The sequence below is a fragment of the Akebia trifoliata genome, chromosome 4, assembly GCF_017979445.1.
Source record: "Akebia trifoliata isolate Shusen 1 chromosome 4, ASM1797944v1, whole genome shotgun sequence".
Classification (NCBI taxonomy): Eukaryota; Viridiplantae; Streptophyta; class Magnoliopsida; order Ranunculales; family Lardizabalaceae; genus Akebia; species Akebia trifoliata.
In genome coordinates this window covers 10,645,586-10,668,857 of record NC_141378.1, presented here as the reverse complement: position 1 = coordinate 10,668,857, position 23,272 = coordinate 10,645,586, and the positions used below count along the sequence as shown (strand labels likewise).

General features: G+C 35.4%; 1 protein-coding gene across 2 annotated transcripts; it reads right to left on the bottom strand.

The window, feature by feature from the left end:
* Positions 1 to 287: 287 nt before the first annotated feature.
* On the bottom strand, positions 288 to 12,963 carry LOC147403716 (mechanosensitive ion channel protein 2, chloroplastic-like). 2 transcript variants are annotated; one of them, XM_086439408.1, is made up of 14 exons: positions 12,804 to 12,963; positions 10,706 to 10,851; positions 10,553 to 10,612; positions 9,024 to 9,187; positions 7,502 to 7,625; positions 7,296 to 7,393; positions 6,682 to 6,795; positions 5,065 to 5,125; positions 4,241 to 4,390; positions 3,981 to 4,091; positions 2,942 to 3,109; positions 2,716 to 2,829; positions 2,344 to 2,400; positions 288 to 1,182 (listed from the first exon to the last, which is right to left on the bottom strand). In XM_086439408.1, exons 2-14 carry the CDS (start codon positions 10,784 to 10,786, stop codon positions 466 to 468), a joined length of 2,019 nt encoding a protein of 672 aa, XP_086295534.1. In that variant the 5' UTR covers positions 10,787 to 10,851; positions 12,804 to 12,963; the 3' UTR covers positions 288 to 465. The 2 variants fall into 2 exon arrangements, with proteins under 2 accessions (XP_086295534.1, XP_086295535.1); XM_086439409.1 differs by lacking the exon at positions 10,553 to 10,612.
* Positions 12,964 to 23,272: the final 10,309 nt, after the last annotated feature.

Sequence of the window (23,272 nt, the reverse complement as noted above, 5' to 3'; positions counted from 1 at the left end):
TGAAATAATATACAAATGATGTTTTTGGTTTCCTTACCATCTTCAACATCTCTAAATTCCCCATCTTGTTCTTGAGATTTGAATGTTGAATAAAATAAAATTTGATGAAGGGTAAAAATGTCAACATATTCTATGATAAATTGATTACAAGTTTTCAATTTGTCGATTTCATCAGGCTAGTAATTCGAAGAATATGATGGGAAGGATGGAGTATACTTTTTGCGAATCCCTAGAAATATCTTCTAATCTCAATCCTGCATGAAGAATTAATTGCAGCAAAAGAAACATAAGCAAATATAAATTTCAATTTCAATTAAAGCCACTAACCATACATTTAATCTTAATTACAAACAATGATAATTAAATGACAACATACATATTGCATCTTACGAGCTTTCAAAAACACAGCTTCATGCATATTTCCTGATCTAAAAAAAAACCACCACCAACTACAAATAATGTGAGTCACCTTTCTTTATCTCTTTGATCACCACTGGGAGTTGTTGGAATCTGACCATCTTTCTTATCCTTCCCATTTCCATTAAGGCAAGCCGCCGCCAACTCCTTTGTCACTGTAGGAATTAGAGAAGAATCCATCTCTTCTTCCTCAATTGGAAGAGTCCGCTTCGAGCCCTCTAGGGCGACACCAAGAACAATATTATCTTCCAATGCAGACTTGGGCAATGGATTGGATGTGGTAGTAGTAGTAGCCGCCACTGTGACACTGTCGACCTTACTATTTTGCCGTGTCTCTCCTGATCTCATCACCTTCTTCACTTGATTGTTGTCAACATTGTCTGAAACAATCTTAGGATCTTCAATGGCGTCTGCCTTGGATTCAGAAATTGACGGTGACGCAACCTTATAGTCTTCTTCAGAATCAGATAGAGTTTCTATGACATTAGCATCTATCTTGGAGTCCGACATTGACATGGTTGTGACCTTAGCGTCTTGTGCTTCATTTGCACGTACTGAACGAGCTTGACCATTAATTTTATATGGTGGCTCGATCAGTAGGAATGGTCGGTGAGTGGCTGGTCTTGTACGGGTGAAAATGGTGTCTGAGTATGGGATATTGTCCAGGTCTGGGTCACTATATATTTTCTGAACAGTACGGATGGGAGTGGCAAGCCGTGCTCGATGATGACTGATAACTCTGAGGAGATCTAGTAAAATGGCTTCCTGTTTCATCAAGTAACAATTGATTTTGGTGAGATAAATTTCTCTTTATACTTCTGAACGAATAACAGGTAGATTCTATTGTCACACCAACTTTTGCTAACACCAACCCAATTCATATGTAAATCACCAAAGAATTAGCACACAGCTTGGGGTGGCGTTAGCAAAAGTTGGTGTGGCAATAGAATCTATCATAAATTAAACAATATAGGGAGGCAAATCAGTAATAGTAAATCCACAACAATGTACCAATATAAAATGATTGTCACAGTTAAATAAGCTAAAGAATATATTGGAGAAAAACTAGCAATTGTAACACACCAAAACAACGTACCAATATGGGAATAGAACTGTAGATCAAATTCACACGGGATAGGTTTCTCAATGTCAATGGGTCAAAGCTGGGCCATTCAAATTGGGCTTCAAAATCTTAGCCCAAGCCCGTCTCAATGGTCCGTCAGGGGCAGCAGGGATGGAGCCAGGATTTTGCCTATGTGGGGTATGACTTAAGAGTGGAAAAAATTGTGGGGGCAAATAAGAGTAAAAAAAATTCTTTATGGGGTATCCACCATTGTTATCTGTCTCAATAGCTCATAACCCCATATAGGCTTTGAAAATTCTTGCACTGTAAATCCAACCCTGGCCAAGGGAAGGGGTAGGGTGGGCTGGGCCAAATAAAAATAACTATGTCCAAGCCCAGCACATTGTACTCCGCCATTGTTATTTGGTGTAGAACCACTTCTACTCCGCTTCTCTTATTATAATAGTAAAGATAATATGTTATAGATAAAAGTATATGTTAAATTATCGGTCCTAGTTCACAAGCCTATTGCAACTAAACAAACCTATAGCAACTACCCAAACCCACCCCATTGATAGCCCTAGGTATGGTTTCTGGAATTAGATTCAATTCACTACTCTCCAACCCTACTTTCAAAAATCTAATATTCCTAACCTAAACAAACCTGTTTAAATAGCAGAAATTTTCCAAGACCCATACAATTGCACTGGTCCAATGGAAACCTTCTCAAGACCTATACAATCGAATGTTATAATGGTTTATCACATCATTGTGGATGTCCTACCTGGATGAAACGATATCAAAATACACCCAATTTCCTTAATTAAAATTGCACCTGAAAGAATAAAATTATATCCTCTTACCTTCACACATTGGTACTCTTCGACATGTGAAGTCTTTACAAAGCAGGATACCAGAATCTGCAACACAAACCAGCCAAAACATCATATGTCAACAGTTGAACAAAAGTGAAACTTGGAAGAAAACCACTAACACAAATAATGAATCTGCAATCCCAATGGTACTGAGAAAAATACATGCTAAACCTAGAACATGTGATGGTTCAACTTCAATTTTTAATGAACCCATACATTAATTTAAAAGAAAATGAAAAGTAGGCTTGTGTTCAGAAGCCCATCTCAGTCAATGAGTGTTAATAAAGAGGAAAACAATAGCATTAGTAGTTTACCAATATATTTACTAATAGATAGGAAAAGTCAACATAATAGACTAACCAAAAGAGCCTGACTCTCTGGATTAATATTTTCCAAAAATACTCTTCTATGCAATCTCTGCTGCTCTACTTGAGGGTTTTTAGCCAAGACTTTTCGCATATCTGCTACAATGATCTGCATATAAAAATAGGGTAGCAAACACTTTGTTCAGAGAGGAAGAAAAATAACAGCACATCACTATCTAGATTTTGTTTATTGAAACATAAATCAAAATCCAGATCCTCACATTAATCTTATTGACATCCAAGTGACTAATAGCAAGATGGGTTTTGATACGCCAATGAGTCTTTTGAGTGAGATTCCTCACAACATTCACTGTGAACTTGTGGTTCGGAATGTGAACTGCTTCACGATCGTCGCCTCTTATAATTGTTGGTGACCACCAACCCACATGCTGAAACAGTAAAACATCAGATTATCAGCTAGTGCATAAACATTGCTCAAGTATATTGTATTTCACCCTTTCCTCGCTCAAATTTGTACAAAGGCAAGAGTCAAAAAGATTTTATCAATAAAAGAAAATAAGTATAAAAAAAACCCCTAACAAACAATAAGGATTCGTATATTGTATGCGAGTGGTGTGGTTGATTTTCTTATTCTTTTTTCTGTTTCCCTTCTTATGTAGTATTAGTATTTGCCAGCCCCAAATCTTTGGGATAAGGCATCAATGATGATTATGTAATATAAGTATTTGATATGAACATAGCGGAAGCGTGAGAATCAATAGATTCAGTTAATAAACAAACAATAGCTGTGAAGACGATGAAGCAAAAAAGCTGAAAATTAATTAAGAGAGAATATAAATTTAGCAAAAGAGAATTGAATTATTTTAAAATTTGTTTTTGAAGATCCTTATATAGATAATTTCATCATAACAACTTAGGTACCTTCTAAAATAATAAAAATTAACTTTCCTAATTTATCTATAAATATAATATCAACTTTTTAAACCTATTATAACTCAATTTGGACACTTATAAGCATTACTAATTATAGCCTAAACACGGTTGAAATGAAAACTAACTAAACAATTTCCAAATTACTTAAAACTGAAATAAACTAAACACATAGGACTGAAATCAAAATTGGACTAAGTAGGACCCAACCTAGCCAACCCGAAGCAGGCTGATCAAGCTGAGTCAACTCTCAAATCCAGGTGGGTTGATTCGGCCATGAAAATTTTCTTCATTTTGCCCTTTTTTTCTGGTCCATTTTCTCTAGAAAATCAAGAGCATTCTGTTCTACATCAGATATTCAATACAAACCTCAACAGTACCAGAAACTTCATAGCCTTCAATGTTTGTTTGAATCCATTCATTCACAACGAATGGCCGTGTCGCATGGATCATTACACTTGAGAGGAAGTTTGTAAGAATCTGAGAAAATAAAATTAATATCAATCATTATTTAAGATCTACCAAATCTGTACTGGCATAATGATGTTCCTTCAATGCTATTATCGGAGATCACCAAAACAGATTGGTTAACAGAAAATAAAATAATATGGAAGAGAACTGAGCTGCACCTCACGACCCGCAAGGGTCAGCAATACTGTTCCAAGACCTCCAGCAGTAACCCATTTCTGGGTGGAGAAACCCAGCAACTCCATGAACAATGAAACAGCAGCAACCCATACTGCAGTGTATACAGCTTTCCCAGCAAATTGAAAACCCATCTGCCAAAAACCAAGAAACTTTAAATTTTAGAATGAAAATTGAAATTAGGAAAATTAACTTTAAATAAGTGGCAAGACGAGAGCAAGGTAGACGGGAAAAGTAAGAATCCACTATAAGAGTCAAGCATAAATAATTGATACATCATGAAATTTTCATTATAAGAATTCCATGACAAGAAGAAGAATTGCCAATTGGATGAACAAATGGCAGAGGCTCAATCTGTGACTTAGCTTTAGGCCCTCCTACAGCCTCAAGAATCACGACAAGAAATAAATAGGTCAAAAACAGAATCAATACCATCCTGAAATAATTTAAAATTATCCCAATTTTATGGCATCAATTTATTCAATTTGAAACCAATGCTTGTACAATTGGGAAGGATGCACATGGTACAAGGGCTAAGTTGTGTATCATCCCAAATGAACCTAAGGTGCATCACATATTTACTCTAAAGACCACAACTTGTACATATACATATTCAAAAACTCAGTTCCAAGGAGATCAAGGAACGAAAACTTCTTAAATGTTGATAGACTAACTTCTATAATAAATTTTGACAGCTTCTATCGCCACACCAACTTTTGTGGTGGCGTTAGGAAAAGTTGCTGTGGCAACAAAATCTCTCTAAATTTTCCAGGTTAAAAACCATCATCAACAGGAGAGTAGAACGTACATTTCTTGTATCATTGGAGTCATTCATCTCCATAACAAATTTCTGTGCTTGTTGAATCAAGCTGCATTAGGGAATGAGCATGTTTAGTTAGAACATATGCAAAACCACAATGCCCCGTGCAACATTCTATCTACCACAGAAAACCAGAAGAACTTAGCAACTTAATAATAGTAAAACTCTAAAAACCAATATAAGAAAATTAAAAGTCATTATTGATAATTATAAGGATTGGGATGTAAATAGAAACAGAATCTATGTCATGTCAAGCAGCAGAAAGTGCATTATCTTTAGGATAAATTACACTTTCACCCCTTTTGGTTTGGCATAACTTGCACTTACCTCCCTTATATTTAGGGGTGCACACTGGATCGGGTAAATCCGAGAACCAAACAAATCCGAAGTCTTGTGGATTGGATTGGTTAGGATTGAGCTTGGTTTGGTTTGGGTACGGATTGAAAAAAAACCAATTGATTTGGTTCGGTTCCAGATTAGGAGTATAATAGAACCGAACCAATCCGGAACCGAATTAATTTTTATATTTAATAATATATATATATATATATATTTATTTAAAAATATAACATAATCTTAAAAGACAAAAGGTAAAAACATTCAAACAATACTCAAAGTCTCAAGCCCCTTTCTTAGTTTCTTTCATCTATTTTCTCTTCTTCAAGTTCTTTTCTAATTTGATCTTCAATCATCCCTTACAAGGTAAGTGTTAAAATTGGTTTTCTTACTTTATTTTCTAGTTTTTTCGTGATTTTTATTTTTAATGTGTTATGTGTGATGCTTTATTTGTTGAAATAATAAGTATGTTGATGCTTTGTTTATGCGTGTTATGTGTTATGCATGATGCTTTGTTTAATATTTATTTTATTTTATTTTAAGTTTTAACTATTCTAATTTTACTATTGAAAATAATAAGTATGAGAACCGAGAACCAATCCAAACCTAGGTTGGTTTGGATTGGTTCGGTTCTATAGGATAATTGGATTGGTTCGGTTCCAAATTTGTTGAACCGATCATGTTGGGTTCGGTTCCGATTTTACCACAAATCCGAACCAATCCAAACCATGTGACCCCTACTTATATTAATCTAAGGAGCTCATTTACCCCCCTTCCACTTACATGCCATCAAACAAACAGTTAAAAAAAAGATTTTTATTTATATACAGACCATTTTACCCTTTTTAAAAATGCTGTTCTTCTTGATAAACATAAGTATCCCTATGAAAAAATGGGTTCATAAGTAAGATAATGAAGGCTAGATAGGGGCATTTTTAGTTATCGTTTTAACAATTATTTCTTTATATTAAAAAAATAAATGAAAGGGTAAAATGTAAAATAACATCTGAATTTTAACACCATTAGTGAAAGGGGAGGTAAGTGCAATTATTATAATGTTAGGCGGTCAACATGGACTTATGCCAAACTACAAGGGGTCAAAGTGTAATTTACCCTTATCTTTACAAAAATATAGAAATGTACCAGATCGTGCGAACTATGTATATAACTATGTAATCACGGAAACAAAACCTTAATTAATTTGACTATGTTTACTAGAACTAAAAATGGTGAAATGGTTCGCTTTAAGAGCGAAGTAACCACACTCACCTTGATAGAGAATAGGCGAAAGCCAAAACAGTTGATAATGATCTTACAAAAATCAAAAGCCGTTGTTTGACAGCCTGGCTAGCTTCTGAAGGTAGAACTACTGGATCTAATGCCCTGCAAAAAACACGGCTGTAATTAGTTAACTAGTAAAGTAACTGAAAAAAGGTGTGAGAGAGAGAGAGAGAGAGAGAGAGAGAACTGCTATTGGCACACCAAATTTTACTTCTGACACCCCAATTTCTTAAATTATTTATCACACCCAAATTAATGAATTAAAACACACTGTCTAAACACTACAAAGGTTTGACTCAAATTATAATTTCAACATTACAAAACATTATAACACTCGTTCAAACAATTTCAGAAGTTGTTTACAATTATATATGATCAAGCTCATATACAATCCTAAACCCAAAAAAATAGAAATCTAGAAAAATAAAAATGAAAGAGCTTCTATTGGCACCCCCACTTTTACTTATTCTCGACCATTTAATTATTTTCTTTATTTTTAATTGGGGTGTAATAAGTAAAAGTTGGGGTGCCTATGGGAGCTCTCTAAAAAAAACACTGAAAATTTTCAGTCTCAAGTTTCAGAAAGCAAATGATGAAGACACCTGCAGACGAGTGTTGCTCCAGTCCACAGAAGCAGAGGTCGAAGATAATATGTCATGACATAATATGTGCTACTCTTTTTCCAACTACTATCACTCCGCTGCAAGAAATTGTCAAAAACAGTATTTGAGCGTCAGCCCACTTAAGGAATAGAAAACAATAGTGAGAGCAATTGAAGTAAGAAATGGTTAGAAATAATAGTTCATACATGGAGGAAAAAGTTCCTGCTGTGACGCATGAGTGGCCCAAGAACCCACACGGCAAAAACAATGATGCCAAGTGCTGGGACCAACTGAAGTACAAGAGAACTTCGATGAAGAGCATTGTATGACCTGCATAATGCAAGGGAAATGCTGAATTGTAAGTTTGAAAAATGAGAAGAAGAAACAAAAATGAGATCAAAGTAATTAAAAAACAAGAGTATAACAAGGTCGACAATCATTGATCACCAACTCCGTTCAGACTAATTTATATCTGGGAAAGAATGGAACATAGTTTAGTACTAGAGCTTGCCCATGCCTACAACGCGGTCAACCTCTTTGGGGGGTACTCTTTGGGGTTAAGGGGGTAAAAGAGGAAAAATAATAAAGTTGTAGGGGTATTATTGGAAAAGGGGTAGGAGGGGTTAAGGTAATAAAGTTGGAGGGGTGTTATTGGAAAGGGGTAGAAGAGAAAAGCTAATAAAGTTGACGGGGTATTCTTGGAAAGAGAGGAGAGAAAAGGGAATAAGCTGAAATACTTCCTTGAGATGGGTGCAAGATTTAATCTGAACCACTCTCTATGCGGGATAAACATTTAGGGGAAGACAACCGACGTGTCTTATAATGTAGATTTTAGTTATACTAAACAGTATCTAATGCAAATAGGATCCATATTCTATCTATCCAGACCACCCAACTGATAGATCCTAGCCCAGAAATCAGACCATAACAAGATAAGTATCAACTAAATGTAATTTTTTAGTTTGTGCGCATGAGGATGGTTTAGTACTAAGCAGGCACAGCAGTTACTATTGTTTTGGGGATACAAAATAATACTTCTAGTAGTATGATCAACGCATGAGAAAGTAGCATCCTAGTCAAATTTTCCGGAGGTAGAACCATGATAAGTTTATAACGACAAAAAATGAAAAAGAGAGCTGCTTGACACCCCAATTTCTTAAATTATTTATCACACCCCAATTAAAGATTAAAATACACTCTTCAAAAAATTACAAAGGTTTGGCTCAAATTACAATCTCAGCATCACAAGAAATTATAACATTCATTCAAACAATTTCACTAGTTATTTACAATTATGATTAGGCTCATGTAAAATCCTAAACCCAAAAAATATAGAAATCTAGTTAAAAAGAAAGAGCCTCTATTGGCATCCCAACTTTTAATTCTTCTCAATCATTCACTTATTTTATTTCTTTTTAATTGGGGTGTAATGAGTAAAAGTTGGGGTGTCGATAGCAGCTCTCAAAACACGGGGCACATGCACATAAATTCATGCATTTTATCATGTTAATCCATCCACATGGGATAAACATTAAGCAAAACAGTAACAAATCTTGGATTTATCGAATTTCATTAAAAATAATTCATTCCATAGGCTTATGACATCCGTGCTTTGCATGTTTGTGACATGAATTTATGCATGTCTATGAATGGACGCATAATTGCACGAGTATACATGAGTTTGCATCAATAGATATACAAGGGTTGAACTTAAATATTAAAAAATACCTTGTCAAAGCAGTAGCAGCAGTTTTTAGAATCGGAATCTCATTTGCTCCGCCCGGTATCAGAAAAGATCGACATATGAATACATTATATCTCGAATGTATAGAACGTATTGGCTGGTTTATACTGTCTGAGATATGGAGACTCAAAGCATCCGAATGTTGCAACTGTATAAAAAACAAATTTTCATATTGTCATCAGGTAAAAAGATGCATTGTAACGGTTGCAAGTTAAGAGTGACCAAAAAACTACATAAATTTGTTCAAATAAAAACACATGAGTTTGACATAAACTAAGTACTGTTTAACAAGGAATATTTTGCTTAAAATACCAGTAGTTTAGTCATATTGAATGTCACAAAAACTAGAAAAGAAGCACTAAAGAAAAAAGGGTCGGGTTCCTACGACCCTTATTGCGACTCACATTGCGACACAGTGTTTTGTCTTATATGGGCAAAAATGTTTGGAATGGGCTGATTTTTTGTGAGGATGATCTCTATGGTGAGGAGATCATCCTTGCCAAAAATCAGCTCATTTTGAAACTTCTAGCCCCATGTTTACAAGTTGAAAAATTTTAGACCGTCCAATTTTTGTAAATAAATTTTGATGGGGTTAGAAGTTTTGGAATGGGATGATTTTTTGCAAGGATGATCCCCTCATCACAGAGATCATCCTCACCAAAAATCAGCCCATTCCAAACCTTTTTGCCCATATAAGACAAAAACGGTGTCGCAATGTGAGTCGCAATAAGGGTCGTAGGAACGTTACCCAAGAAAAAAAGAAAGATTCAATATCTACAATATATATATATACTAGAGTTCACCCGTGCCTATGGCATGGGCATCCTCTTTGGGATTAAGGGGGTAAAAGCGGAAAAAAAATTATGGGGTATTATTAAAAAAATTGAGGTTAAGAGGTAAAAGATGAAAAACAATAGAGTGGGTAAAAGGAGTAATAGAGGAAATATAGTAAAGTTAGAGGGGGTGAAGAGGAAAGGCAATAAAGTAGATCCCACAAAAACTGTAGTTGGATGGGATGTTTATCCTAATTGGATGGAAGTTTGTCCACCACAAAAGTGGGCACTACAGTTGTGTTTTATTATATATATATGGGTGGCATTCGAAGGCCCTAAAGTAAGCCAAACATTTTTTCAATGTATGCGTTGGAAGTTTTGGAATGGGCTGATTTTTTCTGAGGATGATCTCTACTAAAAATCAGCTAACCCCATCAAAAGTGATTTACAAAAATTGGACGGTCCACGATTCTTCAACTTGTAAACTCAGGTTAGAAGCTTCGAAATGGGCTGATGTTTTGAAAAATGTTTGGCACAATGTTTGGCTCTCTTTAGGGCCTCCGAACGCTCCCATAATATATATTATATATATATATATATATATAAATATATGCTTCAAAATGCATAACTTATTTGAAAAGAATTTGTCATCCAAATTTAGTGACATGAAAGTATGTCAACAAAAGTTTGATGAATGAAGCGATTTGCCAAACTAAGTTGCAATCCCATGAGAAACATACCGAAGCATGTGATGAGAGGGCAAGTCTCAATAACTCTAATCGGCCACTTCCCACCACACCCTTGAAAAAAAAAAAAGAATCAGAGGTGCAATAAGTATCAACAGAAACACCAAAAAGAAAGAGAAAAAAGGAACTAATATACAAACCATGTACCTTAAATTGCTTCTTGTGTTTATGGTTCATGCAAATTCCCAATTCATGGGGAAATTGAAAAGTACGAGGAACAGCCATCATTGGTTAGGAGATGTTGTAGTAGATCAAGAACATAAGAATGCTGAAGATTCTCAAAATTTTGGAAACTGTAAAGAAAAATCAACAGTCAAACCCAAGTCAGTATTATTGGTTGGAAAGGAAAAGGAGGATCTTCAAAAGTGTTTCGGCTTCATGTCGGAAAGTTATTTTGAACGTTTTGGGGTTGTATTTCTTTTGGTGTAAGTTGTGCCCTGAATTTAAAGGGTGTTCTTCGAGGATTTTGTATTTAGATGGGATTTATTTGTAATAGTTAGGTGCTTTGCTTAATTGGTCATCTCGGTCGACAGTTGTATTGTCCTTCTTTTATCAATAAATTTTATAAATATCAAAAAAAAAATAAATAAATACAATAACCAACTTATCAGGAAAAAAAAAACCCGTTGAGGCTCAACTAGACACAAAAAATTATCAACAATAATGAATTTAATGTCTTAAACCATCTAAACAGCACTTTTAAGATTTTTCTTGTGTCAAACATGTATCGACACTAGGCAAACATCCTATCATGTAGGTAATTAATGATATTTTCAACAACAAAAAAATACTACTGATAGGATCAGTGTAATCCATCCTCCATACACTAATCTATTAAGTTGTTAAACACAACCAAAGTTTCATATTAGAAATCTACTTTCATTAAGTTGTGTTGCATAGAATTTTTTTTCCCTTCTATTTTCTACATGCTTATGTCTGTATCATTATTTAAAACAATTTGAGGTAAATAGTATATTATATGATACAAGTGTAGGGACAAGTAAACATGCCAGGCTTCTCAAATGCATTGTATTGAAAATCTTGGCCCGTGTTGGGCACTGCACAACTGCCCATGACCTTGTCAAGTAGGTGCCCGTGAATTTCAGGTTTATGAAGAAAGGTTGCCCCAAGATAATATGATACAAAACATCAGCATTGATCATCTAACCCTTTCGCAAAAACATGGGACCTAAAATGAATTCTTATTATCTCATCAACTCGATCTAGATCTACATCTTTTTACAAGGCACAAGTCTTCAGATTTTTTCTTATTAATTCAACCCATGTCATTCTTGCCTTCCTCGAGCCTTTTTAGAGCCTTTGCTTGCACCAAATCGCTTTACTCTTTCTCAAAAGTGCGACCATTGGTACCCATTGAGCAATAAAGGTCATAAATTTCATTAAATTTTACCAACAAAAATGTGACAAAGGGAAGGTCAGAAGGCAATACCTATTGGCATATAAGGAATGGGCACGAAGTCCATATATGGAATGACAGTTGGGTACCAACGCTGCATAGGTACTAACTGTCAAAGTAAAATTGGCTAACTCGATCACCATGGTGTGGTAATTTTTTGAGCACCAAACAAGGACATGGAAAATGGATACAATTAGTGATCTATCTACTTGGGTGCTGAAGTAGACAAACATATGATCTAGCTACTGATAACCAAGTTCAATGAAGCTTGAGCAAAAATGGGTAACAATTAGTGATCATTTGGTGCTGGGACTCAACTCCCAAACCGTAAGTGATCTGCCTCATACAGCTCTTCCTTAGTACTTGATACCCCCTAAAAAAAAGGCATTTTCTAAGGACATTTTCGACTTTTGTGGACAGTTTAACCATCTTCATTTTTTTCCATCAAGTACAATATACATATTATAAGAGGTCCTCCAGGCTTACATGGATCTAAGTAGTAATTCTTTTTTTCTTTTTTCTATTAATAAAATAAATCTTGCCACCAAACAAAAAAAAATTATAAAAAACTTGTTCTTCACCTTAAGAGACCCTTCTAGTGAAACCCTAACGGCAAGAAATCTACTTCTTCGCCATTCTTAATCACCAAAAATTAAGCTCAGCAAGAACTGAAACCCTAGATTTTTCAACAAAAGTACCTACTTTATTCACAGTGTCATAGAAGTTATCACAAAGAGGGGAAGCAAATTTCTATTAATGAAACTAAATTAACAATATTTCTAAAGCGAATTAAATGAAACATTGTACGATATCGACAATTACAGTTACCTTCAAAGGAAGCTTTAATGGCGGAAAATTTTGAAAAATCCCAACTTTCTGAAGTTTCCTCTTCAATGGAAACAGGAAAGAGAGATGAGGCGGATCCAGGTAGAGAGAGAAAAGCAACCCAAAACGGTTGGAGGTTTCGATAAGCTGCATTGGACAGGATTGTATTTTCGTGGTCCCGCGGTTTTTATTCAACTAGACTTTTGATAATCACCGACTTGTTCTAACGTGCACCCTATGTCTAATGTCCATTATTAATGTTCTTGGGTGATTTAGGTATGCCCCCCTCAATGTTTTAGAAAATGATTGAGATACTCGTTTTCAACCTTATGACATGCCTCCTTTGACTATTGACCTCATTCAACTCTAATAAACTAATAGAGCTTCTTTTGCCACAACAACTTTTTCTAATGCCACTCCAAGACGTGTGCTAATTCTTTAGTGATTTAGATATGAATTAGGATGACATTAGCAAAAGTTGGTGTGGTAATAGAATCTCTCTAAACTTATTACCCTCATCTCCAACATTTAGCAGAAAAATATCTTTTGAGTTTATCTTAAAACTTTTAACTTTTATGAAAAAATATTTTAATTTCTACAAACTTGTTGTTTACACACCTTTACCTTCAAATTAATATTAATCCTTCGTAAAAAGAAAAAAATCTTGAATTTTTCTATTCAAAATTTTAACATATTTTATCTTCAAAAAATTCTTGTTTTACTTTTCAAAATCAGTTCTCTTCAAGTTTTTCAAATTTTATTGGAAATTTCTTTAATCTAGTAGTTAATGTTATTATCAGTTCTCAATCTAACCTTAGCTCGCTTTATAAAAAAATCCTACATTTTTTTATCCAAAATTTTATCATTTGTTAATCTCCGAAAAAATATATCTTGCCTTGAGATTTGAAGGTTAAAATAGATAAAATCTTAGGGTTGAAAATGGTGATACCAAAATATTAGAGTACATTGAGATCAATGGAGGCATGTCATCAATTTGAATAAATAAGGGGCATCCCAAATATTTGTCAAAACATGGAAGGTGTGTCTAAATGACCGAATATTTTTAAATATCAAATGCAAGTTATGTTTAATACAACCATCGTCATGCGTGTGTCAATTAGCTTAATTGGTAAACTCTCTGGGTGATGATACCAGAGGCCTAAGTTCAAATTCTGTCAACATCTAGTTAATGAACTTATTAAAAAAAGGTCTATTGATCACAACAACAGCAACAAAATTGTTTAATGCAAAATTATTTGAGGTTATTTAGGTCATGAGAATTTTAATAATACCACCCTGCAAAATTGTTAATATTAGCTTTATCCCCTATAAAATATAATATTAGATTTATCTCCTTGACACTAAATGAGTTCTCGAAAATTTTCATTTTGTCACAATTTTGATTTAGTAATTTAAGGTTTTGAAGGATATTTTGAATAAAGTCAAAATTTCACTTATAATTCATCGTTAAAAATGGGACCTTGAGTTTTAGTAAGTGATAAACCTAATATTGCATTTTGCAGTGGTGGTAGGCTTAATATCGCAAATTTTGCAGGGTAAATAGTAAAATCTCCCTCAGATAATTTGAAGAAAATCATTGCTTCGTTTTAACGTGCCTATGTCCCTATTATTGTTGACATTTCTTCTCTATTAATGACGTGTAACGCGTTTAACAATGTAACTTAAATGAGGGTATTTAGGTAATTTACAGTCGGAGGAGAACCGAGTAACCGACCCGGCACCTTTAGCCTTTTTTTTTTTTTTTTTTTACCAATAAATATTGGTGAGTGATTTATGCATACCCCTCCTCGTTTGAGTAAATATTTAACATACCCCTGTTCATTCACTGGAACCCTAGATTTTTCGAAGTTATCAAACAGAGGGGCAGCAAGTTCTATTAATGAAACTAAATTAACAATATTTCTAAAGTGGATTAAATGAAACATTTTTAGATATCGACAATTACAGTTACCTTTCAAAGGAAACTTTAATGGTAGAAAATTTTGAAAAATCCCAATTTTCGGAACTTTCCTCTTCAATGGAAATAGGAAAGAGAGATGAGGCGGATCGAGGTAGAAAGAGAAAAGTAATCCAAATTAGTTGGAGGTTTTGATAAGTTGTATTAGATTGGATTGTATTTTCATAGTTGTGCGGTTTGTAACCAACAATTAAAAAAAGACGATTGATTGATTTACTAAACTAGTTTTGAAAAAATATTTATGATTTCTATATACTTTCACACCTTCAGGATGTTCTAATCTTCGACCTACACCCACGTTGACTTTGAGACCTCTCCCAAATTACGTAGCGTCCCCATTTGTCATAAATCACTAATTGTTTGTAATGCACCTTATTTATTTTTATAATGTGTTACTCCGTGTAATTATATATTATATAAACAAAATTATCTTTTGATTTTGCATCATATTGTCCTCATTCTCTTGTGCTACTAATTACATTTTTGTGTGTGTGAAAAATTTAATAAACTTGTTTTGGGATTAGCACCCCAAGTATTGCATGACCTTGTTTCAAAAGAACACGACTGTGCAATGCGAAATACAATTTTGTGGTCACTTCAACATTAATCTAAATATTAAGCGAGACCTACTCAAGAGATGATGGCCACCAAGCACAAATGTAACTTAAGTTACCAACTACATGGAAATTGGATCTTATAAATAAAATTATAAATATTGTGGATGATATGTAATTTTATCAACAATTTGGGGCCTAACAACCTTGAACAGTCTTTGAAGACCATCAACATCCTTAAGAATAAGAAAAAAAAAAAAAAAGTAATAGGGTATTGTGGAAGCCGATTTTGGGATAAATCATCCTGCATCATGATTTTCACATTTTATTCGTAAAATGATAATAAAAATATAAAAAAGGAAATAAAAGAAAGATTTTTTACATGGTTCGGCAATCGTGCCTACGTCCACGGGTTCGAGGAGCCTTTCTACTATCAAACTCGCGGTTACATGGCCTCTTTCCATCCTTTTTGTCTCTACCTCCCTCTCCCTTTTCCATGGCCTCAAAGGCCTATTTATAGAAAAGCCTTAAAAGAGTTATAACCCTTACTAAGATACAATGGACCAGATTACCCTTACCTAAATTAGTTATTACATTAAAAAGGAAAAGAACCATCTTCAAATGATGCGACGTGTTTACTTCGGAATATGTGTTGATATTGCAAATGGATGATCCGAATGAGGGACGATTTAATCCATTTTGATTTATTCCCTGTTTTTCCCCAACCGAGACTCAAACCCATAATTGGTTTGTAACCGAGTCACCGAGCTTACCCTTGTATCTCTGTACTTGACTCAAATCCCTAGGTGTCACGTGTCTTCCTTTGATACTCTTAAATAAGTGATTCTCCACAATACCCCCTCTCGGGAGTTTGGACTTTTAGTCCGAGCGCCCGAGAATAAATGAATGGTACTATGTGACACATGGTCACGCACCTCATAAATTATCATTTTCTGATTATTGACTGCGCTTAGTGCCATCATAAACCCGATCTCCAAAGCCAATAGATATAACCCCCTACGGTCGGGTTTGGAACAGAAATCAATTAAACCTACCCCCAATAGATGGACTTGTCTCCCTTATAAACCAGTCGTTATATAAAAAAGGCAAATACGAGTTAACTCGACTCTCATTGATTAGGCTTGGTTCCTTTCACTAGCCAAGATTTTCGTAATGTGCCGACCCCCTTACAGTCGAGATTTGCTCCTATCACGAGCCATGATTTTCGTTAAATAATAGAAGAATCGACCGAAGTCCCAGATTAAGCTTGGATCCTGAAATGATTGGAGATTTTGATAAATAATAGAAATATCGATCGAAATCTCAAATCGGACTCAGATCTCACACGAATCCAAGACTTTGATAAATAATAGAATAACCCATCGACGTCCTAGATTGAGCTCGGCTCCCATGACTGGCCAAGACTTTGATAAATAATAGAATAATCGATCGAAGTTCCAGATCGGGCTTGGATCCCAAAACGATCAAAGACTTTGATAAATAATAGAATAACCAATCGAAGTCTCAGATCGGGCTCAGCTTCCATGACAGGCCAAGGCTTTGATAGAAGAACCGACCGAAATCCCAGATCGAGCTTGGATCCCAAAACGATCCAAGACTTTGATAAATAATAGAATAACCGATCGAAGTCCCAGATCGGGCTCGGCTTCCATGACGGGCCAAGGCTTTCCGTTATACCAACCCCTCGGTTAGGCTCGATACCAGTGAAGGGCCAAGGCTTTCCGCTATACCAACCCCTTGGTTGGGCTCAGCACCAGTAAAGGGCCAAGGCTTTCTTTGTAAGCCAACCCCCAACAATCGGATTTTGCACTAAGTGGTCCTACATGACCGACTTAGGATGTGAACCGGACTCCCCATATGAGTCGAGTGTGGCGCTAAGTGGTCCCGCACGACCGATTTAGGATATAGACCGGACTTCCTATACGAGTCGGGTGTGTGTTAAGTACTTCTGCTTCCTGCATCTTTAAAGTAACAGTAGACACGCAACAATAATAATTGCATAAACTACTAAGGCAATTAGTTCTCAATCCAATGTTGTCGATCTGCGCCATTACTTAAAATAATGTGGTTTGATCGAATCTGATTTATAAATCAATCTTTTAAGTCAAACCCACTCGGCTCGCTGAGTCGATGTTAGTGAGTTGGGGTTGGTTTCCTATATGACTCGGTGAGTCGGGGTTAAACTGAACCCCCACATAGATTTTCCCATAATCCATTGAGCTATTTGACTCGGATGAATTCCTAATTATTCGTTACACTATTCGACGGAGTCACCTTGTCTCGATCAAAATTTTGAATTACAAATTTAGTAGCTCGACTTAGTGGAGTCCCTCAATTCATCGAGTTTCTAATTAATAAATTCAATTCATCGGAGTCTAGTGACTCGGCATGTCGGGCTTGGTTAAGCCCCCAATTTATACCATTTTACTAACTTAATTGAGTCCCGACGACCATCAACATAACATTTGATGCAAAACCCCTTACCTTTATATTACGACTCTACTTATACCATACGATTTGGTAAGTTGGATCCGGGTTAAGTCTTCAAATTACATCACTTTACTCGATCAAAGTCCTAAAATTTGACTCTTGAGTCGAGCTTGCACTTAACCCCCCTAGTCACTTTAATGTTGAATTAACTCGAGAGATAAATTGGGTCATGTGACACCTTACTATGGGCGGCACAATACGTTGATTGACTTGATTGAGTCAACAATTAAGTAACTCAAGGCGACTTGGTGGGAATTAGGAGTCCTATATTAGACTTAAATCATTTTCCCCCTTTTTTTTATTTTTAGAAAATGTGCCCACACCCCAACATTCTTTAACCATTGACCTTACTTTCCTCTCCCAATATTAAGAAGAGATTTTCATATAAAAATGATGTATTATCCATGCATCGAATCTAACCTACTTCTCACTTAAGCCTTTTTTTATGCTCCTGCTTTGTTTTTACCAAAAGGTTGTTGATTTTAAAGAACATCAACAACTGATGTAGATGCATCACAGCATCACTCATCAACTCTTGATGAGTTGTATACGTCAAACCTACTTCCATGCTTTTTTTTTTCTACTTACCATTCAAAATACTTTAAATAAGAGGTAAGTAAAAGTACCTGCACGTCATTGATTCACTGTATCACCCCTTAACACATTTCCTATAATTTGGTCATAAATCCTAACGATATCATTGCTTCAGCTTTCCTTGTAGGTGAAGTCACCAAGGTTGGCAACCGCCATTAATGGCTTCCTCTTCTCTAACAGCCAGATCTTATAGATAAAAGAAAGAAAATGTCGATGCCTACTCAAGTTGAAGCTCTACAAGAAGTCCGAAGGTTAGTCTGCAACGTGTTTGATTCATCGTTCGCAGCACTGCTAACGATGGGGTTGCCATTGTCTTCCATCTTGGGCAAAGGAGGAGGGGGAGGGCATTTGAACTAAAGATCTTGCATTCCTCTCTTCCCCTTCGCTTGAACCACCAAAACATGTTGCCTTTGTTGCTGTTTTTTGACAGTCTCCATTAATTCTGTGAAAACTGTAGAAATGATTTCTTTCTCGCAGTCTTGTTTACTCGTTCTCTCTGTTTCTATGTTCTTCTTCGATTTAAAAGGTGGATCAGGATTCAACTTATCAAAAACGACTCTCTTTTTATATTTCTCCCGAACACAGGAACCACTTTTTCAAAATCTTCCCCCGTCAATTTACCCCATTTGGTGAAATCGTGGTTCATATTCGAGACTCCCACGGACGGCGCCAATTGTGGAGGCCGATTTTGGGATAAATCATCCTCCATCATGATTTTCACATTTTATTAGCAAAATGGTAATAAAAATATAAAAAGAAAATAAAAGAAAGATTTTTTACGTGGTTCGGCAATCATGCCTACGTCCACGGGCTCGAGGAGTCTTTCTACTATCAAACTCGCGGTTACATGGCCTCTTTCCATCCTTTTTGTCTGCCTCCCTCTCCCTTTTCCATGGGCCCAAAGGCCTATTTATAGAAAAGCCTTAAAAGAGTTATAACCCTTACTAAGATACAATGGACCAGATTACCCTTACCTAAATTAGTTATTACATTAAAAAGGAAAAGAACCATCTTCAAATGATGCGACGTGTCTACTTCGGAATATGGGTTGATATTGCAAATGGATGATCTGAATGAGGGACGATTTAATCCATTTTGATTTATTCCCTGTTTTTTCCCAACCGAGACCCAAACCCATAGTTGGTTTGTAACCGAATCACCGAGCTTACCCTTGTATCTCTGTACTTGACTCAAATCCCTAGGTGTCACGTGTCCTCCTTTGGTACTCTTAAATAAGTGATTCTCCACAGGTATATTAGTACATACGCGATAGTTAAGTTTGGTCCTTATTGTCAGGTTATTACTATTAATTAAAAACAAGTCTTGTAATGCATGCTCGGGTCGTCGAACATTCAACCATCAAAGGTCGTGGTGACTAATTAGGAATTGAATACTTGCCGTTTCACACTTGACATTTATATTTTGAATACTTGCCGTCAAAGGTCTTCAGCGCTTGGTGACTAATCATAATTTATATTTTGATTGAAGTTTATTTTGTCTTGTTCGATGACTTGTTATTGGCTAGATCAAATAAATTAAATTCTACAACTGAGTCAATTAAATTAGGACTCACAATTTTACCTATCTTTTGACAAAGTTTTTTAATTTAATTAATAAATCATAAGTAATTGGAAGAAAAAAATTTTGATGAATGTATCAAATAATCATGTATAATTCAAGAATTGTTCGAAGAATTACTAATTATGCATATGATGACCCAACCTATCTCAATCATTCTTACGTCTAGAAATAGAAAGAAATCTCTCTGGTTGGGCCAATGAGCCATGGCATGAAGTATGTCGACCCTTCAAATTCAAATACCAACTTTATTTAACCTTCCCTTCCTAGGACAAAAATATATATAGTCTTTATCAGAGGGGCCAACCAAACGTAAATTCCACGAAAGTAATTAGGGTCCTTGGCATATTTATATATAGTCTTTATCAGAGGGGTCTTTATCAGAGGGGCCTACCAAACGTAAATTCCACGAAAGTAATTAGGGTCCTTGGCATATTTATATATAGTCTTTATCAGAGAGGCCAACCAAACGTAAATTCCACGAAAGTAATTAGGGTCCTTGGCATATTTATATATAGTCTTTATCAGAGAGGCCAACCAACGTAAATTCCACGAAAGTAAGTATTAGGTCCTTGGCATATTTCTAACCAAATTCAAAGAATCCACAATTTGGTGAGGCCCATGAATACAGCAAATCACGCGTAACTCGGTGCACATACGAGAGGGAGAGAGAGAGAGAGAGAGAGAGAGTAGTTAATCTAGTGGTGTAACGTCCAAATACACCAAACCCCTCCATAATAAACCAACTTCATAAAAAAGATCAAATCAATTAATTAGGACTCATGTTTTTTACCTATCTTTTCAATTAGAGTCGTGATAATATGACTCGTTAGGTGGCGTACTCTATCAATTCCCTAATGTTATTACAAGTTCGGGAATCTTAGATTTGTATGTCTCAGGATACATGATTTGCACTTTCCCATAAAAAAAAATGTATCCCGAGGGAGCCGTGTATCTCAAGGCATACAGATCTACGGTTTTCAAATTTGTCCACGTCAAGAAGTTGATTGAGTATGCCACTTGACGAGTCATATTATCAGGACTTTCAATTAATGTGATTCAGAAGACTTGCGGTTTCACACTTGACAACTACTACTTTATCATTTATATTTGAAGTTTGGCTCGTCCATCACTCTGGCTGGATCAAATTAACAGCTGAGTCGGTTAAATTAGGACTCAATATTTTGATCTATCTTTCACCAAGTTGTTTAATTTAGAGAGTTGCTATTGCCACACCAACTGTATGCAATTCCTTGGTGATTTACATAGGAGTTGGTTGTGCAATAGTAGCTCTCTTAATTTGATTAGCAAATCATATATAATTTGATTTGCAATTCCTTGTATCTCTGTACTTGACTCAAATCCCTAGGTGTCACGTGTCCTCCTTTGGTACTCTTAAATAAGTGATTCTCCATAGGTATATTAGTACATACACGATAGTTAAGTTTGGTCCTTATTGTCAGGTTATTACTATTAATTAAAAACAAGTCTTGTAATGCATGCTCGGGTCGTCGAACATTCAACCATCAAAGGTCGTGGTGACTAATTAGGAATTGAATACTTGCCGTTTCACACTTGACATTTATATTTTGAATACTTGCCGTCAAAGGTCTTCAGCGCTTGGTGACTAATCATAATTTATATTTTGATTGAAGTTTATTTTGTCTTGTTCGATGACTTGTTATTGGCTAGATCAAATAAATTAAATTCTACAACTGAGTCAATTAAATTAGGACTCACAATTTTACTATCTTTTGACAAAGTTTTTAATTAATAATAAATCATAAGTAATTGGAAGAAAAAAATTTTGATGAATGTATCAAATAATCCATATATAATTCAAGAATTGTTCGAAGAATTACTAATTATGCATATGATGACCCAACCTATCTCAATCATTCTTACGTCTAGAAATAGAAAGAAATCTCTCTGGTTGGGCCAATGAGCCATGGCATGAAGTATGTCGACCCTTCAAATTCAAATGCCAACTTTATTTAACCTTCCCTTCCTAGGACAAAAATATATATAGTCTTTATCAGAGGGGCCAACCAAACGTAAATTCCACGAAAGTAATTAGGGTCCTTGGCATATTTATATATAGTCTTTATCAGAGGGGCCAACCAAACGTAAATTCCACGAAAGTAATTAGGGTCCTTGGCATATTTATATATAGTCTTTATCAGAGAGGCCAACCAAACGTAAATTCCACGAAAGTAATTAGGGTCCTTGGCATATTTCTAACCAAATTCAAAGAATCCACAATTTGGTGAGGCCCATGAATACAGCAAATCACGCGTAACTCGGTGCACATATGAGAGGGAGAGGGAGAGAGAGAGAGAGTAGTTAATCTAGTGGTGTAACGTCCAAATACACCAAACCCCTCCATAATAAACCAACTTCATAAAAAAGATCAAATCAATTAATTAGGACTCATGTTTTTTACCTATCTTTTCAATTAGAGTCGTGATAATATGACTCGTTAGGTGGCGTACTCTATCGATTCCCTGATGTTATTACAAGTTCGGGAATCGTAGATTTGTATGTCTCAGGATACATGATTTGCACTTTCCCATAAAAAAAATGTATCCCGAGGGAGCCGTGTATCTCAAGGCATACAGATCTACGGTTTTCAAATTTGTCCACGTCAAGAAGTTGATTGAGTATGCCACTTGACGAGTCATATTATCAGGACTTTCAATTAATGTGATTCAGAAGACTTGCGGTTTCACACTTGACAACTACTACTTTATCATTTATATTTGAAGTTTGGCTCGTCCATCACTCTGGCTGGATCAAATTAACAGCTGAGTCGGTTAAATTAGGACTCAATATTTTGATCTATCTTTTCACCAAGTTGTTTAATTTAGAGAGTTGCTATTGCCACACCAACTGTATGCAATTCCTTGGTGATTTACATAGGAGTTGGTGTCGCAATAGTAGCTCTCTTAATTTGATTAGCAAATCATATATAATTTGTAAATAACGGTGATTTTATATAATCAGAAAAGGAAAATGTTGAACTGACTCGGTTGGAAATATTGTGTTCAACACTCGGCAGATTAGCAGTGCATAGAAAAGCGTAGAATATTTTAATTGTATCTTGAGGAAATAAATCTACGACTATGTGGGCACTATCACGTCAGTACAGTGTTAAATACAGGTATAATTCATGAAGGAATTGTTGGAAAAATTGCTTACGATGACCCACCCAATCTCAATCGTTCTTTCGTCTACATAACAAATTAATGACTATGACA

Bases quoted from the DNA above. Each gene is read 5' to 3' on its own strand.
- LOC147403716 (XM_086439408.1), bottom strand. From the start codon at position 10,786: ATGATGGCTGTTCCTCGTACTTTTCAATTTCCCCATGAATTGGGAATT. The intron at 5,126-6,681 runs GTGAGTGTGGTT...TCCCTAATGCAG, and splicing joins TTCGCCTATTCTCTATCAAG to CTTGATTCAACAAGCACAGA. The intron at 4,391-5,064 runs GTACGTTCTACT...GGTTTTTGGCAG, and splicing joins ACTCCAATGATACAAGAAAT to ATGGGTTTTCAATTTGCTGG.